Raw genomic sequence first — 21098 nt, 5'->3', positions numbered from 1 at the left:
TCAGCAGGCCAGGCAACATCCGTGGAGAGAAAATAGAGTCGACGTTTCGGGTCTAACCCTTTTTTACCAGTTTGCTTACAGGGCCGGACAACGTGATGTTTTCTCACTGGTACACAGCTTCCTGATCTGACTCACTGCGACACATCAACCCTTTCTAATTGAACACACACAGGGGGCAACACAGGAAGAGGTCATTCGGCCCAAGCAGTGAGTGTCGGCAACATCAAGAACAGACTGTCTGACCGTTTATCATAGAGTTGTACAGCACAAAAAGAGGCCCTTCGGCCCATCGTGTCCGCGCCAGCCACCAAGCCCTATCTTGCTGTGTGCAATTTGGCTGCCGTGTTTCCTACATTACAACAGTGACTACACTGTAAGAAGTACTTCATTGGCTGTGAAGCACTTTGGGACGTCCTGAGGTGGTGAAAGGGGCTGGAGAAATGCAAGTATTCCTTTGTTTTTCTTTCTTGAAGCCTTGTAACTCACTGCAGAGCACCTGTCATCCCACAGTGAGTCAAATTAGTCCGTGATCTCTCGAGAGCTGTCGGGCAAGAGGTGAGGTCTCATTAACTCCTTTCTCTTTCAGACCTTGAGAGTGAGAAGTTGATGAAATATCTGGGAGCGGACAATGATCAGGAAATCTTACTTCCTCCTGTCACTTCTCCAAGGTAATATCATCGGCAGCTCGGACATATTTGTGTTTAATAGACTTTGCAAAAAATCATTCTTATTAAGCTATGATTGGGGGCCAAATTCAGCAGTGACCCAGTGTCCTAACTCCCACCAAGTCCCGTTCACAGATCAACCCTGAGCTCACTGATCTACATTGGCCCCCGGTCCGGCAACACCCCAAATTTAAAATCCTCATCATCCTCTTCAAATCACTCCACGGGCTCACCCCCCTGCCTCACTATGTCAGTAACCTCCTCCAGCCCCCTACACCCCTCCCTATCTCTGTAACCTCCTCCAGCCCCTACAGCACTCCCTATCTCTGTAACCTCCTCCAGCCCCTACAATCCTCCCTATCTCTGTAACCTCCTCCAGCCCCTACAACCCTCCCTATCTCTGTAACCTCCTCCAGCCCCTACAACCCTCCCTATCTCTGTAACCTCCTCCAGCCCCCTACAACCCTCCCTATCTCTGTAACCCGCTCCAGCCCCCTACAACCCTCCCTATCTCTGTAACCTCCTCCAGCCCCTACAGCCCTCCCTATCTCTGTAACCTCCTCCAGCCCCCTACACCACTCCCTATCTCTGTAACCTCCTCCAGCCCCTACAACACTCCCTATCTCTGTAACCTCCTCCAGCCCCTACAACCCTCCCTATCTCTGTAACATCCTTCAGCCCCCTACTACCCTCCCTATCTCTGTAACCTCCTCCAGCCCCTACAACCCTCCCTATCTCTGTAATCTCCTCCAGCACCTACAACCTTCCCTATCTCTGTAACCTCCTCCAGCCTCTACAACCCTCCCTATCTCTGTAACCCCCTCCAGCCCCTACAACCCTCCCTATCTCTGTAACCTCCTCCAGCCTCTACAACCCTCCCTATCTCTGTAACCTCCTCCAGCCCCCTACAACCCTCCCTATCTCTGTAACCTCCTCCAGCCTCCTACAACCCTCCCTATCTCTGTAACCTCCTCCAGCCCTGCAACCCTCCCTATCTCTGTAACCTCCTCCAGCCCTGCAAGCCTCCGAGATCTCTACGTTCCACCCATTCTGGCCTCTTGTGCCTCCCCGATTTCCATCGCTCCACCAATGGCGGCCGTGCCTTCAGCCGTCTAGACCCTAAGCCCTGGAATCCCCTCCCTAAAACTCGGGGATGGACAAGAGGCCAGAATTGGAGGAGCGCAGAGATCCTAATTTTAGTTACAAGTCGACATGACCGCACCACTGCAGCACTTAGAGTTGACAGGCAGTTCAGTCCTCACACTTCCTGCCCACTCTCAACATGATAGCACACATGATAAGGGTGCAAGATATGGTAAAGATAAAAAGCAGACAAGCTAGGAAGTGTATCAGGGTGCCATATATACCGAGTCTCCCTGTTTGCCTCCGATCTGCTGTGCAGTTAAATTTCATAGAATCATCGAATGATACAGCACAGGAGGAGGCCATTCGGCCCATCGTGCCTGTGCCGGCTCTTTGAAAGAGCTCTCCACTTAGCCCCACTCGTCCCCTCGGCTTTCCCCACAGCCCTGGGAAAATTTTCCCTTCAAGAATTTATCCAATTCAGTCAGCGCGTTCCAGATCACAACAACTCATCGCGTAAACTAAAATTTAGGCTGACTGCTCAGTGATGATTATGCTCCAAGGCAAGGGGAGATGAGGAAAATTGTTTTTATGCAGCAAGTTGTTGTGATCTGGAATGCGCTGCCTGAAAGGGCGGTGGAAGCAGATTCAATAGTAACTTTCAAAAGGGGAATTGGAGAAATAGTTGAAGGGGAAAAATTTAAAGGGCTGTGGGGAAAGAACTGGGGGGAGCGGGGCTAATTGGAGAGCTCATTCAAAGAGCCGGCACGATGGGCCAAATGGCCTCCTCTGTATTCTAAGATTTTATGATTCGATGATTTAAGTTCCTTATTAGCAACTCTTTACCTTTACTGCTGAAATCATGAATATTTCAGACGAACACGGAGCAAGAGGTGTTTGCCACTGACATTTAGTGTGAGGCCCAGTTCAGTTTTAACAAACACGCAGCGAGACCGCCTGTAAAAGTCATGAACCCAACGCCCTGCACCTCCGACATATTCAGAGCTCAGGCGAGAGGCGATTCGCTCCTGTGCTTCAAAGAGGCTGCTGGAATAGGGCCAGTGCAGAGCTTGGGGACAAGTCAGTCTACAATGGTGTATCGGAATCACCCTACATCAATATTGCTGGACCTAAAATAATCCCTTAGACAATGAGAATCCAAAGAGATTCCTTAGACAATGAGGATCCAAAGAGATTCCTTAGACAATGAGGATCCAAAGAGATTCCTCAGACAATGAGAATCCAAAGAGATTCCTCAGACAATGAGGATCCAAAGAAATTCCTTAGACAATGAGGATCCAAAGAGATTCCTGAGACAATGAGGATTCAAAGAGGTTCCTCAGAGAATGAGAATCCAAAGAGATTCCTTAGACAATGAGAATCCAAAGAGATTCCTTAGACAATGAGGATCCAAAGAGATTCCTCAGACAATGAGGATCCAAAGAGATTCCTTAGACAATGAGGATCCAAAGAGATTCCTGAGACAATGAGGATTCAAAGAGGTTCCTCAGACAATGAGGATCCAAAGAGATTCCTTAGACAATGAGGATCCATAGAGATTCCTTAGACAATGAGGATCCAAAGAGATTCCTTAGACAATGAGGATCCAAAGAGATTCCTCAGACAATGAGGATCCAAAGAGATTCCTTGGACAATGAGGATCCAAAGAGATTCCTCAGACAATGAGAATCCAATGAGATTCCTTAGACAATGAGAATCCAAAGAGATTCCTCAGACAATGAGGATCCAAAGAGAGTCCTTAGACAATGAGGATCCAAAGAGATTCCTCAGACAATGAGAATCCAAAGCGATTCCTTAGACAATGAGGATCAAAAGAGATTCCTTAGACAATGAGGATCCAAAGAGATTCCTTAGACAATGAGGATCCAAAGAGATTCCTTAGACAATGAGGATCCAAAGAGATTCCTTAGACAATGAGGATCCAAAGAGATTCCTCAGACAATGAGAATCCAAAGAGATTCCTTAGACAATGAGGATCCAAACAGATTCCTCAGACAATGAAAATCCAAAAGATTCCTTAGACAATGAGGATCCAAAGAGATTCCTTAGAGAATGAGAATCCAAAAAGATTCCTTGGACAATGAGAATCCAAAGTGATTCCTTAGACAATGAGAATCCAAAGAGATTCCTTAGACAATGGGGATCCAAAGAGATTCCTTAGACAATGAGGATCCAAAGAGATTCCTCAGACAATGAGGATCCAAAGAGATTCCTCAGACAATGAGGATCCAAAGAGATTCCTCAGACAATGAGGATCCAAAGAGATTCCATAGACAATGAGAATCCAAAGAGATTCCTTGGACAATGAGGATCCAAAGTGGGCCAAGTAGACTGAATCAGTGTAGCCAATCGGCTGGGTTGAAGAGCTAACAAGAAGCTCAGGATAATTAGTGATTCATGATGGCGTGTGTTCTGACGGATCCTAATCCACTGTTCCTGCCTTGTAAATCAGCACAGAATATACCTCAATTGGTGCGTCCTTTAGGCATTGTTTGGCTGGAAGGTTTGCTTCACTGAACAGGGTCCTGAGGACTGTGAGACAATACAGAATGAACTTGTCCACTCCCATGTCCAGGATTCCAGGGGGGCGGGAGAGCAAATTGATAAACTAGTCAAACTCACAGAGGATAAAACATCTGGTCCAGATCGATTACATCTGCCCATACTAAAATAAGCTAGGGAAGAGATAGCAGAGACACTATTATAGATATATATATATATATATATTAAATGAATAGAAAAGGGAATAGTGCCAGAGGATTGGCAGACAGCTAATGTTATTCCTATATTTAAAAAGGGAGATAGAACAAGTCCTGTGAACTAGAGACCAGTTAGCTTAATGTCGGTGGTAGGAAAGATAATGGAATCTTCACTCAAAGATCTAATAGAAATACATCTAGAAACCGAAAATATAATAAAGAATAGTCAGCACAGATTCAAAAAGGGAAGGTCATGCTTGACGAAACTTATTGAATTCTTTGAAGAAGTAACAGAAAGAGTAGATCAGGGTAATGTAGTAGATGTAGTATACTTGGAGATACTCGCCCATCCCTAGTTGCCCTAAGAAGATGGTGGTGGTGGACCTGCTTCTTGAACCGCTGCAGTCCGTGTTCTGAAGGTGCTCCCACAATGGTGTTAGGTAGAGAATTCCAGGATATTGACCCAGCGACAATGGAGGAATGGTGATATATGTCCAAGGCAGGAAGTTGTGTGACCTGGAGGTGATGGGCCTCCCATCACATTGCTGTTCTTGTCTTTCTGGGTGGTAGAGGTCACAGGGGAGGTCGGTGCTGTCAGCGTAACCTTGGTGAGTTCCTTGTGTGTCCTGTAGATGGTCCACACTGCAGACACTGTGCGCCAGTGACGGAGGGTGTGGATATCGGGTCCAGTGGAGCGACCAGCCATCCAGTGCTAAATATTGATATTTCTCTCCAGCTGTATTGTCAGAGGAGTGGAAAGTCGAGACTCCACGAGAGGTGACAGCACAGGAAGGTTTGTGCGCACAGATTCCATGTCATTACACTTATCCATCGCATCTGGCAGACCAACCGCGAGGTGGAGTCTGGTTTAATAATGAGAAACGGAGATCATCGACTATAGCCTTTCACTCCAAGGATCACAATCATGAGTCAACACAGTTTCGTCATCGGACCCGGCTGTCCGGAGACCTGAGTGATGGAGACTGTTCCCTGATTATAAACAGCATCAGACAGCGAGACGCAGGACCTTATTATTTCAGAATAGAATTTGACAACAGTGATCGGTATAGCTACTACCCTGTGACACAGCTTCATGTTTCTGGTAAGTGCTGGGTTATAATTACTCAACAATTCACGTTCAACAGTCAGTGGGAAATAACATAACCTGTGGCGGTTACATATTAACACAAAACACAGCGTATTATAACACAGCGTCTGATTATCAATAACCTGGCGATACCGTCCAGTTCAGTCCTAAAGCAACCTCGAATACTCACTTTATTATCAATGATTGAATGTCTTGACTGTGTCCATCATTGTTATCAAGTTATCGACTCCCATCAATCTCTCTAATCGTGTTTCAAAGTCTTACATACAGACAAAAGATGTTACATTTATATAGTGCCTTTCACCACCTCAGGACGTCCCAAAGCGCTTCACAGCCAATGAAGTACTTTTTTGAAGTGTAGTCACTGTTGTAATGTAGGAGAATATATAATGGAGAATAAGGAAATGGCAGACCAATTAAACTCATACTTTGGTTCTGTATTCACAAAGGAGGACACAAATAACCTCCCAGGAATATCGGCAAACATAGGGACTAATGAGAGGGAGGAGCTGACAGAAATTAGTATCTCTAGGGATATGGTGTTGGGTAAGTTGAGGGGACTGAAGGCCGACAAATCCCCGGGGCCTGATAAACTACATCCTAGGGTACTTAAGGAGGTGGCCCTGGAGATAGCAGATGCTCTAAGGATCATCTTCCGGAACTCCATTGACTCGGGAACAGTACCCGTGGATTGGAGGGTAGCTAATGTTACCCCAATATTTAAAAAGGGGGGTAGAGAGAAAGCAGGGAATTATAGACCAGTAAGCCTTACATCGGTTGTGGGCAAAATGCTAGAGTCCATTATTAAGGATAAAATAGCGGAGCACTTGACAAATGGGGAAAGGATCGGACAGAGTCAACATGGATTTACAAAGGGTAAATCGTGTTTGACTAATCTGCTGGAATTTTTTGAGGAAGTAACTGGTAAAATAGATGGGGGAGAGCCAGTGGATGTGGTGTACCTTGACTTCCAGAAAGCCTTCGATAAGGTTCCACACAAAAGATTGTCATGCAAAATTAAGGCTCATGGGATTGGGGGCAAAGTATTAACGTGGATAGAGAACTGGCTGGCGGATAGAAAACAGAGAGTTGGAATAAACGGCTCGTTTTCAGAGTGGCAGGCAGTGACCAGCGGGGTGCCGCAAGGATCTGTCCTGGGACCCCAGCTGTTCACAATATATATAAATGATCTGGATCAGGGAATTGGATGCAATATTTCCAAATTCGCTGACGACACTAAACTAGGAGGAGGGGTGGGCTCTGATGAGGATGTCAGGAGGCTACAGTGCGATTTGGACAGGTTGGGGGAATGGGCGGATACGTGGCAGATGCACTATAATGTGGATAAATGCGAGGTTATCCACTTTGGGGGTAAAAACAGGAGGGTAGATTATTATCTAAATGGCAATAGATTGGGAGATGGGGAAGTGCAGAGGGACCTGGGTGTTCTTGTGCACCAGTCACTGAAGGAGAGCATGCAGGTGCAACAGGCGATTAAGAAGGCAAATGGTATGTTGGCCTTCATATCAAGGGGGTTCGAGTATAGGAATAGGGATACCTTACTACAGCTGTACAAGGTGCTGGTGAGACCGCATCTGGAGTATTGTGTACAGTTTTGGTCGCCCCATCTGCGGAAGGATGTTCTTGCCATGGAAAGAGTGCAACGGCGATTCACCAGGCTGATACCTGGAATGGCGGGAATGACCTACGAAGAGAGATTAAATAGTTTGGGCTTGTACTCACTGGAGTTTAGAAGATTGAGAGGGGATCTCATCGAAACATATAAAATTATGGCAGGCCTGGACAGGCTGAATTCAGAGAGAATGTTTCCAATGGCCAGGGAGCACAGAACCAGGGGCCACAGTCTAAAAATAGCGGGCAAATCATTTAAAACAGAGATGAGGAAGAATTTCTTCACTCAAAGAGTGGTGAGCCTGTGGAATTCCCTGCCACAGAGGGCTGTGAAGGCTAATTCAATAAATATTTTCAAGAGAGAATTGGATATATTTCTGAAGGCTAAGGGGATTAAGGGTTACGGAGAAAAGGCGGGGACGGGGTACTGAACTGGTAAGATCAGCTATGATCTCAGACGAGGATCAGCCATGATCTCATTGAATGGCGGAGCAGGCTCGAAGGGCCGACTGGCCTACTCCTGTTCCTATCTCTATGTTACTATGAAACACAGCAGCCAATTTGTGCACAGCAAGCTCCCACAAACAGCAATGAGATAAAAAAAACAGATCATGGGGGCGATATTCGGTATCGCCCCGTTTGGGGCGCAATTATCGGCCATGGGCAAAGTTTAGCGCCTGGCGCTAATTATCGCCTCCGACGGCAAACTTGGCTTCTATCGCCCCTGGAGGTGATTGGAGCGCTAAATCAGGCGCTTCAACACCTCTCTTAAGGCACAAAGGCCGAGGAGCGAGGCGCTACCTCAGAGCACTGGCGAAGCTCATGTGATGTCAGTCAGCAACGGAACACAGACACACTGGCGCCGGCCAGTTCTTAAAGGGGAGGGTCAATCTTGCTCTCCATCCACACCCTGGTCATTGCAGCCTTGAATCTCGGCCTGGAGAGACCTGTGCATCAAATCTGCTGGAAAGAACAATGGAAAGGCCCAGGGAAAGAGCTCAGAGTGCAGCCCCCACAGTCTCTTCTAAATCGATGCAAGTTGGTCAAATCAAAATGAACCTGCAAAGTGCTGCTCAGTACCCCAAACTCCTTCACACAGCGTTGAATCTCTCCAGGAGTCTCTCTCTCTCTCAGAATGCGTGGTGCAAAAATGTCACCAACAAAAAAAGGCAGGAAGCGGTCACCTTTAAATAGCGCTCCCCCAGTCCCATCCTGACTGCAAAACGTGCCCCTCAACTTTTCGTTGCTAGCAGCAGGCGGTAAGGCAGGGGGCGCCACTCAATATCTGGTCCGGGGCGCTACCGGGGCGTTGCGCACTCGACTGACATCATGATCTGCCGGCGAAGGAGATCGTGGCGGTAGTGTTTAGCGCCGCCGCAAAATGTCTGGTCAATTTCGCGAGCGGCGCAAACATTGCCGCGCCCGGGCGCCAGTTCCTTTGCACCCCATTAGCGCCCTCTTAAGGTGCTAACGGGAGGCGCAAACTGTTATGTATTGTGTGTTCTTCTCCCACCTGTGGTGGCGCTGTCACAGCAGATAAATGGTTGGGTGTTCGCGGTTAAGTTTAGCTCTCTTTGTTCGGAACTTTCCAGAACTTCCTTTTCCCTTCGAATAAAGCACTTCATGTTTGAATCTCTGGGTTCTGAGTCCTAACTTGTGTCTAGGTAGAAAGGTACCGACACAACAAGTGGCGACGAGGATCGGATGAATCTGTGTTGTGGGAACGTTCTTGTTTTCGACTACAAAACACTCGGAACAGAGATTGCAGCATCACATTAATGTTATGGCAGTGAGTAAACAGAAATTTTAATTTGAAACGTGAGATGGCTACTATATTAGGAAACATCCGTGATTTTGATGAAAATGTGGAGCAATGGAGCACATATACGGAACGTTTTGACTATTTTGTATTGGCGAATGCGATGGCAAAAGAAAAGGTCGTGCCTACCTTTTTGAGTGTAATGGGGCCGAAGACATTCAATTTACTTCGCAGCCTCGTGCAACCAGATAAGCCAGGAACTAAAACATATAAGCAACTAGTGGAAATTCTTGGAGCACATTTTTCACCAAAACCTCTGGTTATTGCTGAGAGATTTAGATTTCACAAATGGAATCAAGAGGAGGGGGAATCAGTGACGATGTTTATTGCTGCTTTAAAAAGGTTATCAGAACACTGCGAGTTCAAGGAGGTGCTGAAGGACACCATCAGAGACAGACTCGTGTGTGGTCTGCAAAATGCGCCACTCAATATCTGGTCCGGGGCGCTACCGGGGCGTTGCGCGCCTTCTTACTGAGGACAACCTTACTCTTGAAAAGGCCTTTGAAGTTAGTGTCTCCATGGAGATGGCGGAAAAGGAGGCTCACCAGTTGAGTTCAACAGGGAGAGTTCACAAGGTGTCATCTGAGCCTAAAGGTGCGCGGAACGGCACATGTTACCATTGTGGGAAAACAGGCCATCACGCTAATGACTGCTGGTGTACGGAGCTGGAATGTCGAAATTGTGGCAAAAAGGGTCACATTGAACGCGCCTGTAGAGGTAAAAAAAGAACAGACAGAGCTGGGAAGCATGGAAGCAAAATGTCTGTATTTGGACAAGAGAGGAAAAACAGTGTTTATTCAGTGCAGTATGATGGCACAATCAAAACAGAGGGGAGCGACACCTCTGAGGAGGAAGAGGTGCACATACTGACGGTTGCAGGCGATTCAAATGGGTACTGGGTGTCACCACTGGTGGAGGGACAATCAGTGCGGATGGAGGTGGACACAGGCGCAGCTGTGTCCCTTGTTTCAGACACTGTCTGCAACAAAATGCTAAAGCATCTTACCCTTCAGCCAACAAACATTATGCTAAAGACGTATGCCGGCGAACCTGTGGCCATGAGAGGCGCCATTGAGGTGACAGTTAAATTGAATGGACAGACTGCAAAACTGCCACTATATGTGGTAAAGGGAAATTACCCATCACTACTGGGATGTGCGTGGCTAGAGAAAATCACGCTGGACTGGCCTGCAGTCCGCATGATGTCAAAAGGGGAGTCAGGTCTGACTGCAGTGTTAAACAAACATGCAGAACTCTTCAATGGGGAACTTGGGAGCATGAAAAAGATCAGCGTGAGACTGGACATTAAACCTGACAGCAAGCCGAAGTTTCACAAAGCCCGACCTGTACCCTATGCAATTAGGCCAAAAGTTGAGGCTAACTTGGAGGCCTTAGTCGAGAATGGAGTCCTGGAGCCTGTGAGTGTGAGCAAATGGGCCACACCCATTGTTCCTGTCCTGAAAAAGGATGGATCTGTTCGAATCTGCGGGGATTTTAAAGTGACTATTAACCCGGTGCTGTCTGCGGAACAGTACCCTCATTGATGATCTTTTTACAGGCCTGGCCGGAGGGCAAAAGTTCAGCAAAATAGACTTATGCCAGGCTTATCTACAAATGCATGTCGATGACAAATCAAAGGAGCTGCTGACAATTGTGACACACAAGGGGCTATACAGGTACTGCCGCCTTCCGTTTGGAATTACGTCGGCCCCTGCTCTATTCCAAAGGGCAATGGATCAGATTTTGAGTGGACTGCCAGGAGTCCAGTGCTAACTGGACAACATCCTTGTCACTGGGACAAATGAGGAGGATCATCTTCTGAACTTGGATGCGACACTACAACGACTGAAAGAGTACGGACTCAGAGTTTGTAAAGACAAATGTGAATTCTTTCAGTCTTCAGTTGAGTACCTGGGGCATGTGATTGACGCTACTGGCCTGCATAAGGCGCCGTCAAAGGTCAAGGTGATCGTGGAGGCCCCAGCACCCCAGAATGTGAGCCAGTTACATTCATTTCTGGGGCTACTTAACTACTATGGGAAGTTTATTCCAGACTTAGCAACATTGCTGAAGCCATTACATCAGTTGCTATGTCAAGGCAAAACATGGAAATGGACTGAACTGTGCAACAAAGCTTTCGCCCAAGCAAAGAAAGCATTGCTGAAATCGGAGGTCCTGACACACTTCGACCCAAAGCTACCCATGCAGCTAGCATGTGATGCATCACCATATGGTGTGGGAGCAATCATATCCCACATCATGCCTTCGGGTGAAGAGAAACCTATCGCCTTCGCATCACGCACCTTGAACAAGGCCGAGAGTAACTATGCGCAGATCGAGCGCGAGGCCTTGGGAATCGTTTTTGGAATTCGAAAATTTCATCAGTACCTGTTTGGGAGAAGGTTCACACTCCTGATGGACCACCGTCCATTGACTTCAATCTTCGGGCCCCACACCGGAATTCCGTCTCTCGCTGCAAGCAGGATGCAAAGGTGGGCTTTACTGTTGTCAGGACACACATACGATATCAAATATCGCAAATCAGACTTGCACGGCAACGCAGACGGTCTCTCGAGGCTACCCTTGCCTATTACTCCCCCAGAGCCTCGTCAGATAGACATCTTCTACTTTAGACAAGTGGCGGGAGCACCTGTCACTGCAGTTCAGGTGCGAAGGTACACCCGCAACGATCCAGTCCTGTCTGAGGTAATGGACGATGTCATTCGAGGGAGAGCTATAGGAGATTCTCCTAGTTTGAAACCTTACGTTTCAAAAAGAAATGAGCTCTCCGTCCAGGCAGGTTGTCTTCTTTGGGGACGCCGTGTCATCATTCCGCCACCTCTCTGAGGGAACCTATACTGCAACAACTTCATACAGGCCACAGTGGGATGGTTCGGATGAAGGAAATGGCAAGAAGCTGCTTCTGGTGGCCAGGTCTCGATGGGAATATTGAGGAGAAAGTCAAAACATGTTCCCCATGTCAAAGGGTCCAGAATGTTCCACAGCTGGCAACCCTACACCCCTGGGATTGGCCTGCAGAAGTGTGGCAGCGAGTACATGTGGACTTCGCCGGTCCTTTCGAAGAGAAGATGTTTATGATGGTTGTAGATGCTCGTAGCAAGTGGCCAGAGGTCGCTGTGATGAGGTCTACCACGGCAGAGAAAATAATTGAGAAACTTGGTGAGATGTTCAGCCGTTATGGCTCACCGGAACAGCTCGTAAGTGACAACGGTCCACAATTTGTATCACAGGAGTTTGCAACCTTCCTGCATGTGAATGGTGTCCAACACATCAGGTCTGCGCCCTATCATCCCTCTACTAACGGCCAGGCAGAAAGGTTCGTGCAAACTTTGAAGCATGCCTTGAAGGCATCGCAAGGTCAGGGCTCAATCCACCAATGTCTGAACAGCTTCCTGTTGTCCTACAGGAACGAGCCGCATGCCACAGCCAAAACTTCCCCCGCTTCGCTCATGATGAAGAGGCAGTTGCGGACAAGTTTTGACTTACTCAAACCTCCAAGGGCAGAACAGGTTGTCCATTGTCAACAACAAGCTCAAGTTGAAAAGAGAGAGAAAAGAGCCAAGGAGATACAGTTTCATCCGGGAGAGCACGTCCTAGCTCGAAACTACAACACTGGACCGAAATGGGTTCCTGCTACGGTGATCGCGCAGACGGGCCCTGTGTCTTACACGGTTGAGACTGCCGAGGACGTCGTTTGGAGAAGATACACAGATCAACTGTTGCTAGGAGCAGAGACAGCCACAGAGGCTCCAACGGCTGGTTGGCCTGAACTGTTTCCGGATGATACCGCAAACCAGCATCCTTTGCCACAGTGCTTTTCTCCAACACAGGAAGTCAAAGTTCCACCTGTGCAAACTCCTGACTTTCAACTGACACAGGCACCTTCTCCATCTAGGCCTGTGTCAATGCCTACTGCTGTGGAAGCCAGCGATGACCGCCGATATCCTGTCAGAGAGCGGCGGCCTCCAAGACGCTTGGATCTGTAGGCTTAGTGACTTACCCACAAGACTGGGGCAGAATAAACCCCAGGGTAAAGTCAGGGGTTGAGGCAGTCTACCTCTACCCTAGGTTCGTTGAGTGCATTGAAAGTAACTTACCTGTTGAGGAATAATGTGGACCTTCCATTTAAGAGGGGAGGAAATGTTATGTATTGTGTGTTCTATTGTGTGTTCTCCTCCCACCTGTGGTGGCGCTGTCACAGGAGATAAATGGTTGGGTGTTCTCGGTTAAGTTTAGCTCTCTTTGTTCAGAACTTTCCAGAACTTCCTTTTCCCTTCGAATAAAGCACTTCATGTTTGAATCTCTGGGTTCTGAGTCCTAAATTGTGTCTCGGTAGAAAGGTACCGACACAACACAAACCAACCGAATTTCACCCCCCCCATATGTTTTAGGTGTTGGTAGAGGGATAAATGCAAATTGTTTCCGTACTGCCGTGGACAGAATTTAATTTAATGTTGGCAGAAATCTCTGAGAGTGCGCCGAGCCAATGCTCCCCGAGTTTTGACCTGCTCCCCCACCCCCACCCAGTATTGTCAATTCAAGAGTCTCGGAGTGAAAGTGCATTAAGCTTAGTGACAGACACTCCACCAAACCTGGAAATATGAAAGGGCTTTCGCTTACCTAGTTACATATACCTGTTCGCCTCAACCACTCCCTGTGGTAGCGAGTTCCCCATTCTCACCACTCTCTGGGTAAAGAAGTTTCTCCTGAATTCCCTATTGGATTTATCAGTGACTCTCTTATATTGATGGCCCCTAGTTCTGGTCTCCCCCACAAGTGGAAACATCTTCTCCACGTCTACCCTATCGCAACCCTTCCTAATCTTAAAGATCTCTGTCAGGTCACCCCTCAGCCTTCTCCTTTCTAGAGAAAAGAGCCCCAGCCTGTTACATAGAAACATAGAAGATAGGAGCAGGAGTAGGCCATTCGGCCCTTCGAGCCTGCTCCGCCATTCAACGAGATCATGGCTGATCATCCAAACCCTAGCACCCGGTCACTACACCGACAGCCATCCCACCCAAGCCCTATCCCCGTAACCCCACGTATTTAATCCCCCCTAACACTAAGGGCCAATTTTATCATGGCCAATCAACCTAACCCGCACATCTTGGGGCTGTGGGAGGAAACCGGAGCACCCGGAGGAAACCCACACAAACACGGGGAGAATGTGCAAACTCCACACAGACAGTCACCCGAGGCCGGATTTGAACCCGGGTCCCTGGCGCTGTGAGGCAACAGTGCTAACCACTATGCCACCATGCTGCCCAGTCTTTCCTGATCGTTGTAACCTCTCAGTTCTGGTATTATCCTTGTAAAAGTACTTTCTCCTGCGGGACTGTGATTTCTATTTGAACTGATGCCTCACGTTATATTTATCTAAAAGGATCCATTCTTTGTGTGTTAGATTTCACAGATAAACCCAGGATATTCCCTGCTGAAATGATTGCAGGAAAGCGTGTGGACGTAAGCTGCACCTTCAACACCACGTGCACTGGAACAGCACCTGACTTAACCTGGGTCAATCACACTGACGTACCCGGGTCAGTCCCAAACAGTGTAACTCAGCATGGCGTCACTCTGACATATACTTCTGTTCTGTCCCTGATTCCATCACTCAAACACCACGGACAAACTCTCACCTGCAGAGTCAGATATCCATCTGTTTCATCGGAGCAGACCCTCACACTCACTGTGCAATGTAAGTACGGACATTCTTAATTCTACATTACCCGTGATAGACTACATTGCGCACAGCAAGATCCCACAAACAGCGATATGCTGATGGCCAGATCATCTGTATTTACTGATAAATATTGGCTAAAACACTGGGGGACCTCTTCTTTGAATAGTGTCATGGGATCTTATACATCCACCTGAGGGGGCAGATGGGGCCTCGGTTTAATGTCTCATTCAAAAGACGGCACTTCCAACAGTGCGGCGATCCCTCAGTACTGCCCCTCTGACAATGCAGCGCTCCCACAGTACTGCCCCTCCGACAATGCAGCGCTCCCTCAGTACTGCCCCTCCGACAGTGCAGTGCTCCCTCAGTACTGCCCCTCCGACAGTGCGGCGCTCCCTCAGTACTGCCCCTCCGACAATGCAGCACTCCCTCAGTACTGCCCCTCCGACAGTGCGGCGCTCCCTCAGTACTGCCCCTCCGACAGTGTGGCGCTCCCTCAGTACTGCCCCTCCGACAGTGCAGCGCTCCCTCAGTACTGCCCCTCCAACAGTGCAGTGCTCCCTCAGTACTGCCCCTCCGACAGTGCGGTGCTCCCTCAGTACTGCCCCTCCGACGGTGCAGTGCTCCCTCAGTACTGCTGCTCCTACAGTGTGGCATTCCCTCAGTACCGCCCCTCCGACAGTGCGGCACTCCTTCAGTACCGCCCCGCCAACAGTGCGGCGCTCCCTCAGTACCGCTCCTCCGACAGTGCAGCGCTCCCTCGGTACTGCCCCTCCGACAGTGCGGCGCTCCCTCAGTACTGCCCTTCCGACAGAATGGCGCTCCCTCAGTACTGCCCCTCCGACAGTGCGGCGCTCCCTCAGTACTGCCCCTCCGACAGTGCTGCGCTCCCTCAGTACTGCCCCTCCGACAGTGCGGCGCTCCCTCAGCACTGCCCCTCCGACAGTGCGGCGCTCCCTCAGCACTGCCCCTCCGACAGTGCGGCGCTCCCTCAGTACTGCCCCTCCGACAGTGCGGCGCTCCCTCAGTACTGCCTCTCCGACAGTGCGGCGCTCCCTCAGTACTGCCCCTCCGACAGTGCGGCGTTCCCTCAGTACTGCCCCTCCGACAGTGCGGCGCTCCCTCAGTACTGCCCCTCCGACAGTGCGGCGCTCCCTCAGTACTGCCCCTCCGACAGTGCGGCGCTCCCTCAGTACTGCCCCTCCGACAGTGCGGCGCTCCCTCAGTACTGCCCCTCCGACAGTGCGGCGCTCCCTCAGTACTGCCCCTCCGACAGTGCGGCGCTCCCTCAGTACTGCCCCTCTGACAGTGCGGCGCTCCCTCAGTACTGCCCCTCCGACAGTGCTGCGCTCCCTCAGTACTGTCCCTCCGACAGTACGGCGCTCCCTCAGTGCTGCACTAAAGTGTCTGCTTGGATTACGTGCTTTGTGATGAAGGAACTTGCTTTGATATCACATCTTTAACATTCTCAGGGTCTCTCAAAGTGCTTCACAGCCAATGTACGTTAACTTATCTTTATTTGTCTTTAGACGCCCCACGGAATCTCTCCATTACTTCTCGTGATATGATTAATATTTCATCGATCAATATAAAAGAAGGGAGATCTGCAGCGATACTCTGCTCTGTCGCGAGCTTCCCGGCTTCTAACCTGACCTGGCGACATCATGGTGTCACAATGAACAGAACAAGTTCCAACAACGAGCTGTGGTTGGAGATTCCTCACGGTTCACCCAGGGTCGCTGGAGACTATCAGTGTGTGGCGGAGAATGGACATGGAGCAGTGGAGAGGACCATAACCATCACTGTGGAACGTGAGTCTACAGATACTTCCACATCTCTCTAAATACAAACAAATTAATATCCGCGGGAGATTGTGGAATTTACAAACTGTCTTTGGCCGTAACTATGTTAGTAACAGTAACGGGCAGTTCTGAGGGACTGAGGAGTCACCAGCAGTTTACACGTCCACAGTCTGAGACACACACACACTCTCACACACACACGGCCACAGCCACACTCACTCACTCCCACACTCACTCCCACACTCACTCCCACACTCATGCACTCACACTCTCACGCACTCACACTCTCATGCACTCACACTCTCACGCACTCACACACACACACACACACGGCCACACACCCTCACTCACACACACACAGTCACACACACACAGTCACACACACACAGTCACACACACACAGTCACTCACTCACTCACACAGAGTCACACACACAGCCACACTCACACAGCCACACTCACACAACCACACTGTCACACTCAGTCACACTCACAGTCACACTCACTCCCACACTCACTCGAGCACTCACACTCTCACGCACTCACACTCTAACACACACACACACACTCACACACACACTCACTCACACACACACACACTCACACACACACACACTCACACACACACACTCACACACACACACACACTCACACACACACATACACACACACACACTCACACACACACACACTCACACACACACACACTCACACACACACACACACACACACACACACACACACACACTCACACACACACACACACTCACACACACTCACACACACACACACACACACACACACACTCACACACACACACACACACATACACTCACACACACTCACACTCACAGACACACACTCACACACACACACACACACACACATACACACACACTCTCACACACACACACACACACACACACACACACACACACACACACACACACACTCACACACACACACACTCACACACACTCACACACACACTCACACACACACACACACACACACATACACACACACACACACACACACTCACACACACTCACACACACACTCACACACACACACACACACACACATACACACACACTCTCACACACACACACACACACACACACACACACACACACACACACACACACACACTCCCACACATGTTACTAATATAGATATTATACAAATGTTTCGTACATCAGGTTTGCCTTTCCAGAAGAAGGTGTAACCACCGCCTTGCTCCTTGAGCTGGCCTTCCCCTGCCCGCCGGGTCTCACTTAGGGCGGCGATGTCAATGTCGAAACGTCTGAGCTCCCGGGCAATGATAGCAGTACGGCGTTCCGGTCTGTCACTGTTGGGGTTGTCCATGAGGGTCCTGACGTTCCAGGTCCCTGAACTTCATTTTAAAGGGTGGAAGATGCCTGTGCGTGAATTCTTTTAGCGTGGGGTGGCCGTTTCACACCAGCTACCACACGGGCTTGACCGAGCAAGGTCTCGGTCCAATGACAAGGGGATCCAAGACGATTGGAGACCAGGCTCTGCTACATATAGAGACAGCTGTCACTTCAGAAGTTCAGGATAAGTCCACCTGAGCACTGCTCGGAAACTGCACGGCAGCAATTAAAGGCTGTTTTCACAGGTGGAGACGGCAGTGAGTGGAAAGTCGGATTGCTTGGAGTTGGAATCGCTTTGAGCGTTGCACTGGCTGGGTTCTTAATCTTCACGTGTGTCAGAAAGTAAGTGCGGAGGTTTCACTTGTTCTGTTCTACAGCCTTACTTTAAACTTCTCTCCTTAAAGAAAGATCTTGTATTTGTGCTGCACCTTTCATCAGCTCAGGACGTCCCAAAGCGCTTTACAGCCAGTGAAACACTTTTCAAGTGTAGTCGCTGTTGTAAACTAGCGAAACATGGCAGCAAGTTGCGCACAGCAAGCTCCCACAAACAGCAATGAGATAAAGGACCAGATTATCTGTGTTTAGTGATGTTGGTTGAGGGATATATATTGGCCCCAGGACACCGGGGAGAACTCCCCGCTGCTCTTCTTCCAATAGTGGCCGTGGGATCTTTTACATCCACCCGAGAGGGCAGACGGGGCCTCGGTTTAATGTCACGGTGCGGCGTTCCCTCAGTACTGCCCCTCCGACAGTGCAGAGCTCTCAGTACTGCCCCTCCGACAGTGCGGCGCTCCCTCAGTACTGCCCCTCCGACAGTGCGGCGCTCCCTCAGTACTGCCCCTCCAGCAGTGCGGCGCTCCCTCAGTACCGCCCCTCCGACAGTGCTGCGCTCCCTCAGTACTGCCCCTCCGACAGTGCAGCGCTCCCTCACTACTGCCCCACCGACAGTGCGGCGGTCCCTCAGTACTGCCCCTCCGACAGTGTGCCGCTCCCTCAGTACTACCCTTCCGACAGTGTGCCGCTCCCTCAGTACCGCCCCTCCGACAGTGCGGCGCTCCCTCAGTACTGCCCCTCCGACAGTGCGGCGCTCCCTCAGTACAGCCCCTCCGACAGTGCGGCGCTCCCTCAGTACTGCCCCTCCGACAGTGCGGCGTTCCCTCAGCACAGCCCCTCCGACAGTGCGGCGCTCCCTCAGTACTGCCCCTCCGACAGCGCAGCGCTCCCTCAGTACTGCCCCTCCGACAGTGCGGCGCTCCCTCGGTACGGCCCCTCCGACAGTGCGGTGCTCCCTCAGTACTGCCCCTCTGACAGTGCGGCGCTCCCTCAGTACTGCCCCTCCGACAGCGCGGCGCTCCCTCAGTACCGCCCCTCCGACAGTGCGGCGCTCCCTCAGTACCGCCCCTCCGACAGTGCGGCGCTCACTCAGTACCGCCCCTCCGACAGTGCGCCGCTCCCTCAGTACTGCCCCTCCGACAGTGCGGCGCTCCCTCGGTACGGCCCCTCCGACAATGCGACGTTCCCTCAGTACTGCCCCTCCGACAGTGCGGCGCTCCCTCAGTACTGCCCCTCCCACAGTGCGGTGCTCCCTCAGTACTGCCCCTCCGACAGTGCAGCGCTCCCTCAGTACTGCCCCTCCGACAGTGCAGCGCTCCCTCAGTACTGCCCCTCCGACAGTGCGGCGCTCCCTCAGTACTGCCCCTCCGACAGTGCGGCGCTCCCTCAGTACCACCACTCCGACAGTGCGGTGCTCCCTCAGTACTGCCGCTCCGACAGTGCGGCGCTCCCTCGGTACGGCCCCTCCGACAATGCGACGTTCCCTCAGTACTGACCCTCCGACAGTGCGGCGCTCCCTCAGTACTGCCCCTCCGACAGTGCGGCGCTCCCTCGGTACGGCCCCTCCGACAGTGCGGTGCTCCCTCAGTACCGCCCCTCCGACAGTGCGCCGCTCCCTCAGTACTGCCCCTCTGACAGTGCGGCGCTCCCTCAGTACTGCCCCTCCCACAGTGCGGCGCTCCCTCAGTACTGCCCCTCCGACAGTGCGGCGCTCCCTCAGTACTGCCCCTCCGACAGTGCGCCGCTCCCTCAGTACTGCCCCTCCGACAGTGCGGCGCTCCCTCAGTACTGCCCCTCCCACAGTGCGGCGCTCCCTCAGCACTGCCCCTCCGACAGTGCGGCGCTCCCTCAGTACTGCCCCTCCGACAGTGCGCCGCACCCTCAGTACTGCCGCTCCGACAGTGCGGCGCTCCCTCGGTACGGCCCCTCCGACAGTGCGGTGCTCCCTCAGTACCGCCCCTCCGACAGTGCGCCGCTCCCTCAGTACTGCCCCTCCGACAGTGCGGCGCTCCCTCAGTACTGCCCCTCCCACAGTGCGGCGCTCCCTCAGTACTGCCCCTCCGACAGTGCGGCGTTCCCTCAGTACTGCCCCTCCGACAATGCGCCGCTCCCTCAGTACTGCCCCTCCGACAGTGCGGCGCTCCCTCAGTACTGCCCCTCCCACAGTGCGGTGCTCCCTCAGTACTGCCCCTCCGACAGTGCGGCGCTCCCTCGGTACGGCCCCTCCGACAGTGCGGCGCTCCCTCAGTACCGCCCCTCTGACAGTGCGGCGCTCCCTCAGTACTGCCCCTCCGACAGTGCGCTGCTCCCTCGGTACGGCCCCTCCGACAGTGCGGTGCTCCCTCAGTACTGCCCCTCCGACAATGCGACGTTCCCTCAGTACTGCCCCTCCGACAGTGCGGCGCTCCCTCAGTACTGCCCCTCCGACAGTGCGGCGCTCCCTCAGTACTGCCCCTCCGACAGTGCGGCGCTCCCTCAGTACTGCCCCTCCGACAGTGCGGCGCTCCCTCGGTACGGCCCCTCCGACAGTGCGGCGCTCCCTCAGTACCGCCCCTCCGACAGTGCGCCGCTCCCTCAGTACTGCCCCTCCGACAGTGCGGCGCTCCCTCAGTACTGCCCCTCCCACAGTGCCGTGCTCCCTCAGTACTGCCCCTCCCACAGTGCGGCGCTCCCTCAGTACTGCCCCTCCCACAGTGCGGCGCTCCCTCAGTACTGCCCCTCCGACAATGCGACGTTCCCTCAGTACTGCCCCTCCCACAGTGCGGTGCTCCCTCAGTACTGCCCCTCCCACAGTGCGGTGCTCCCTCAGTACTGCCCCTCCCACAGTGCGGTGCTCCCTCAG

At 51.4% G+C, this 21098-nt stretch overlaps 1 protein-coding gene across 1 annotated transcript; it reads left to right on the top strand.

Moving 5' to 3' along the window:
* Positions 1-628: 628 nt before the first annotated feature.
* LOC147110092 (sialic acid-binding Ig-like lectin 13) lies at positions 629-18269 on the top strand. The gene is made up of 5 exons (XM_086002461.1): positions 629-668; positions 5205-5570; positions 14453-14746; positions 16258-16562; positions 18081-18269. Exons 1-5 carry the CDS (start codon positions 629-631, stop codon positions 18267-18269), a joined length of 1194 nt encoding a protein of 397 aa, XP_085858587.1.
* Positions 18270-21098: the final 2829 nt, after the last annotated feature.

Source organism: Somniosus microcephalus, chromosome 12 (assembly GCF_052327205.1).
Source record: "Somniosus microcephalus isolate GS21.2 chromosome 12, FLI_Smic_1.0, whole genome shotgun sequence".
NCBI classification, from domain to species: Eukaryota; Metazoa; Chordata; class Chondrichthyes; order Squaliformes; family Somniosidae; genus Somniosus; species Somniosus microcephalus.
Note: the sequence above shows the minus strand (reverse complement) of the source record. Positions and strands in the feature narration are given on the sequence as shown.

Bases quoted from the DNA above. Each gene is read 5' to 3' on its own strand.
- LOC147110092 (XM_086002461.1), top strand. From the start codon at position 629: ATGATCAGGAAATCTTACTTCCTCCTGTCACTTCTCCAAG. The intron at 669-5,204 runs GTAATATCATCG...ATTTCTCTCCAG, and splicing joins CCTCCTGTCACTTCTCCAAG to CTGTATTGTCAGAGGAGTGG. The intron at 14,747-16,257 runs GTAAGTACGGAC...ATTTGTCTTTAG, and splicing joins CCTCACACTCACTGTGCAAT to ACGCCCCACGGAATCTCTCC.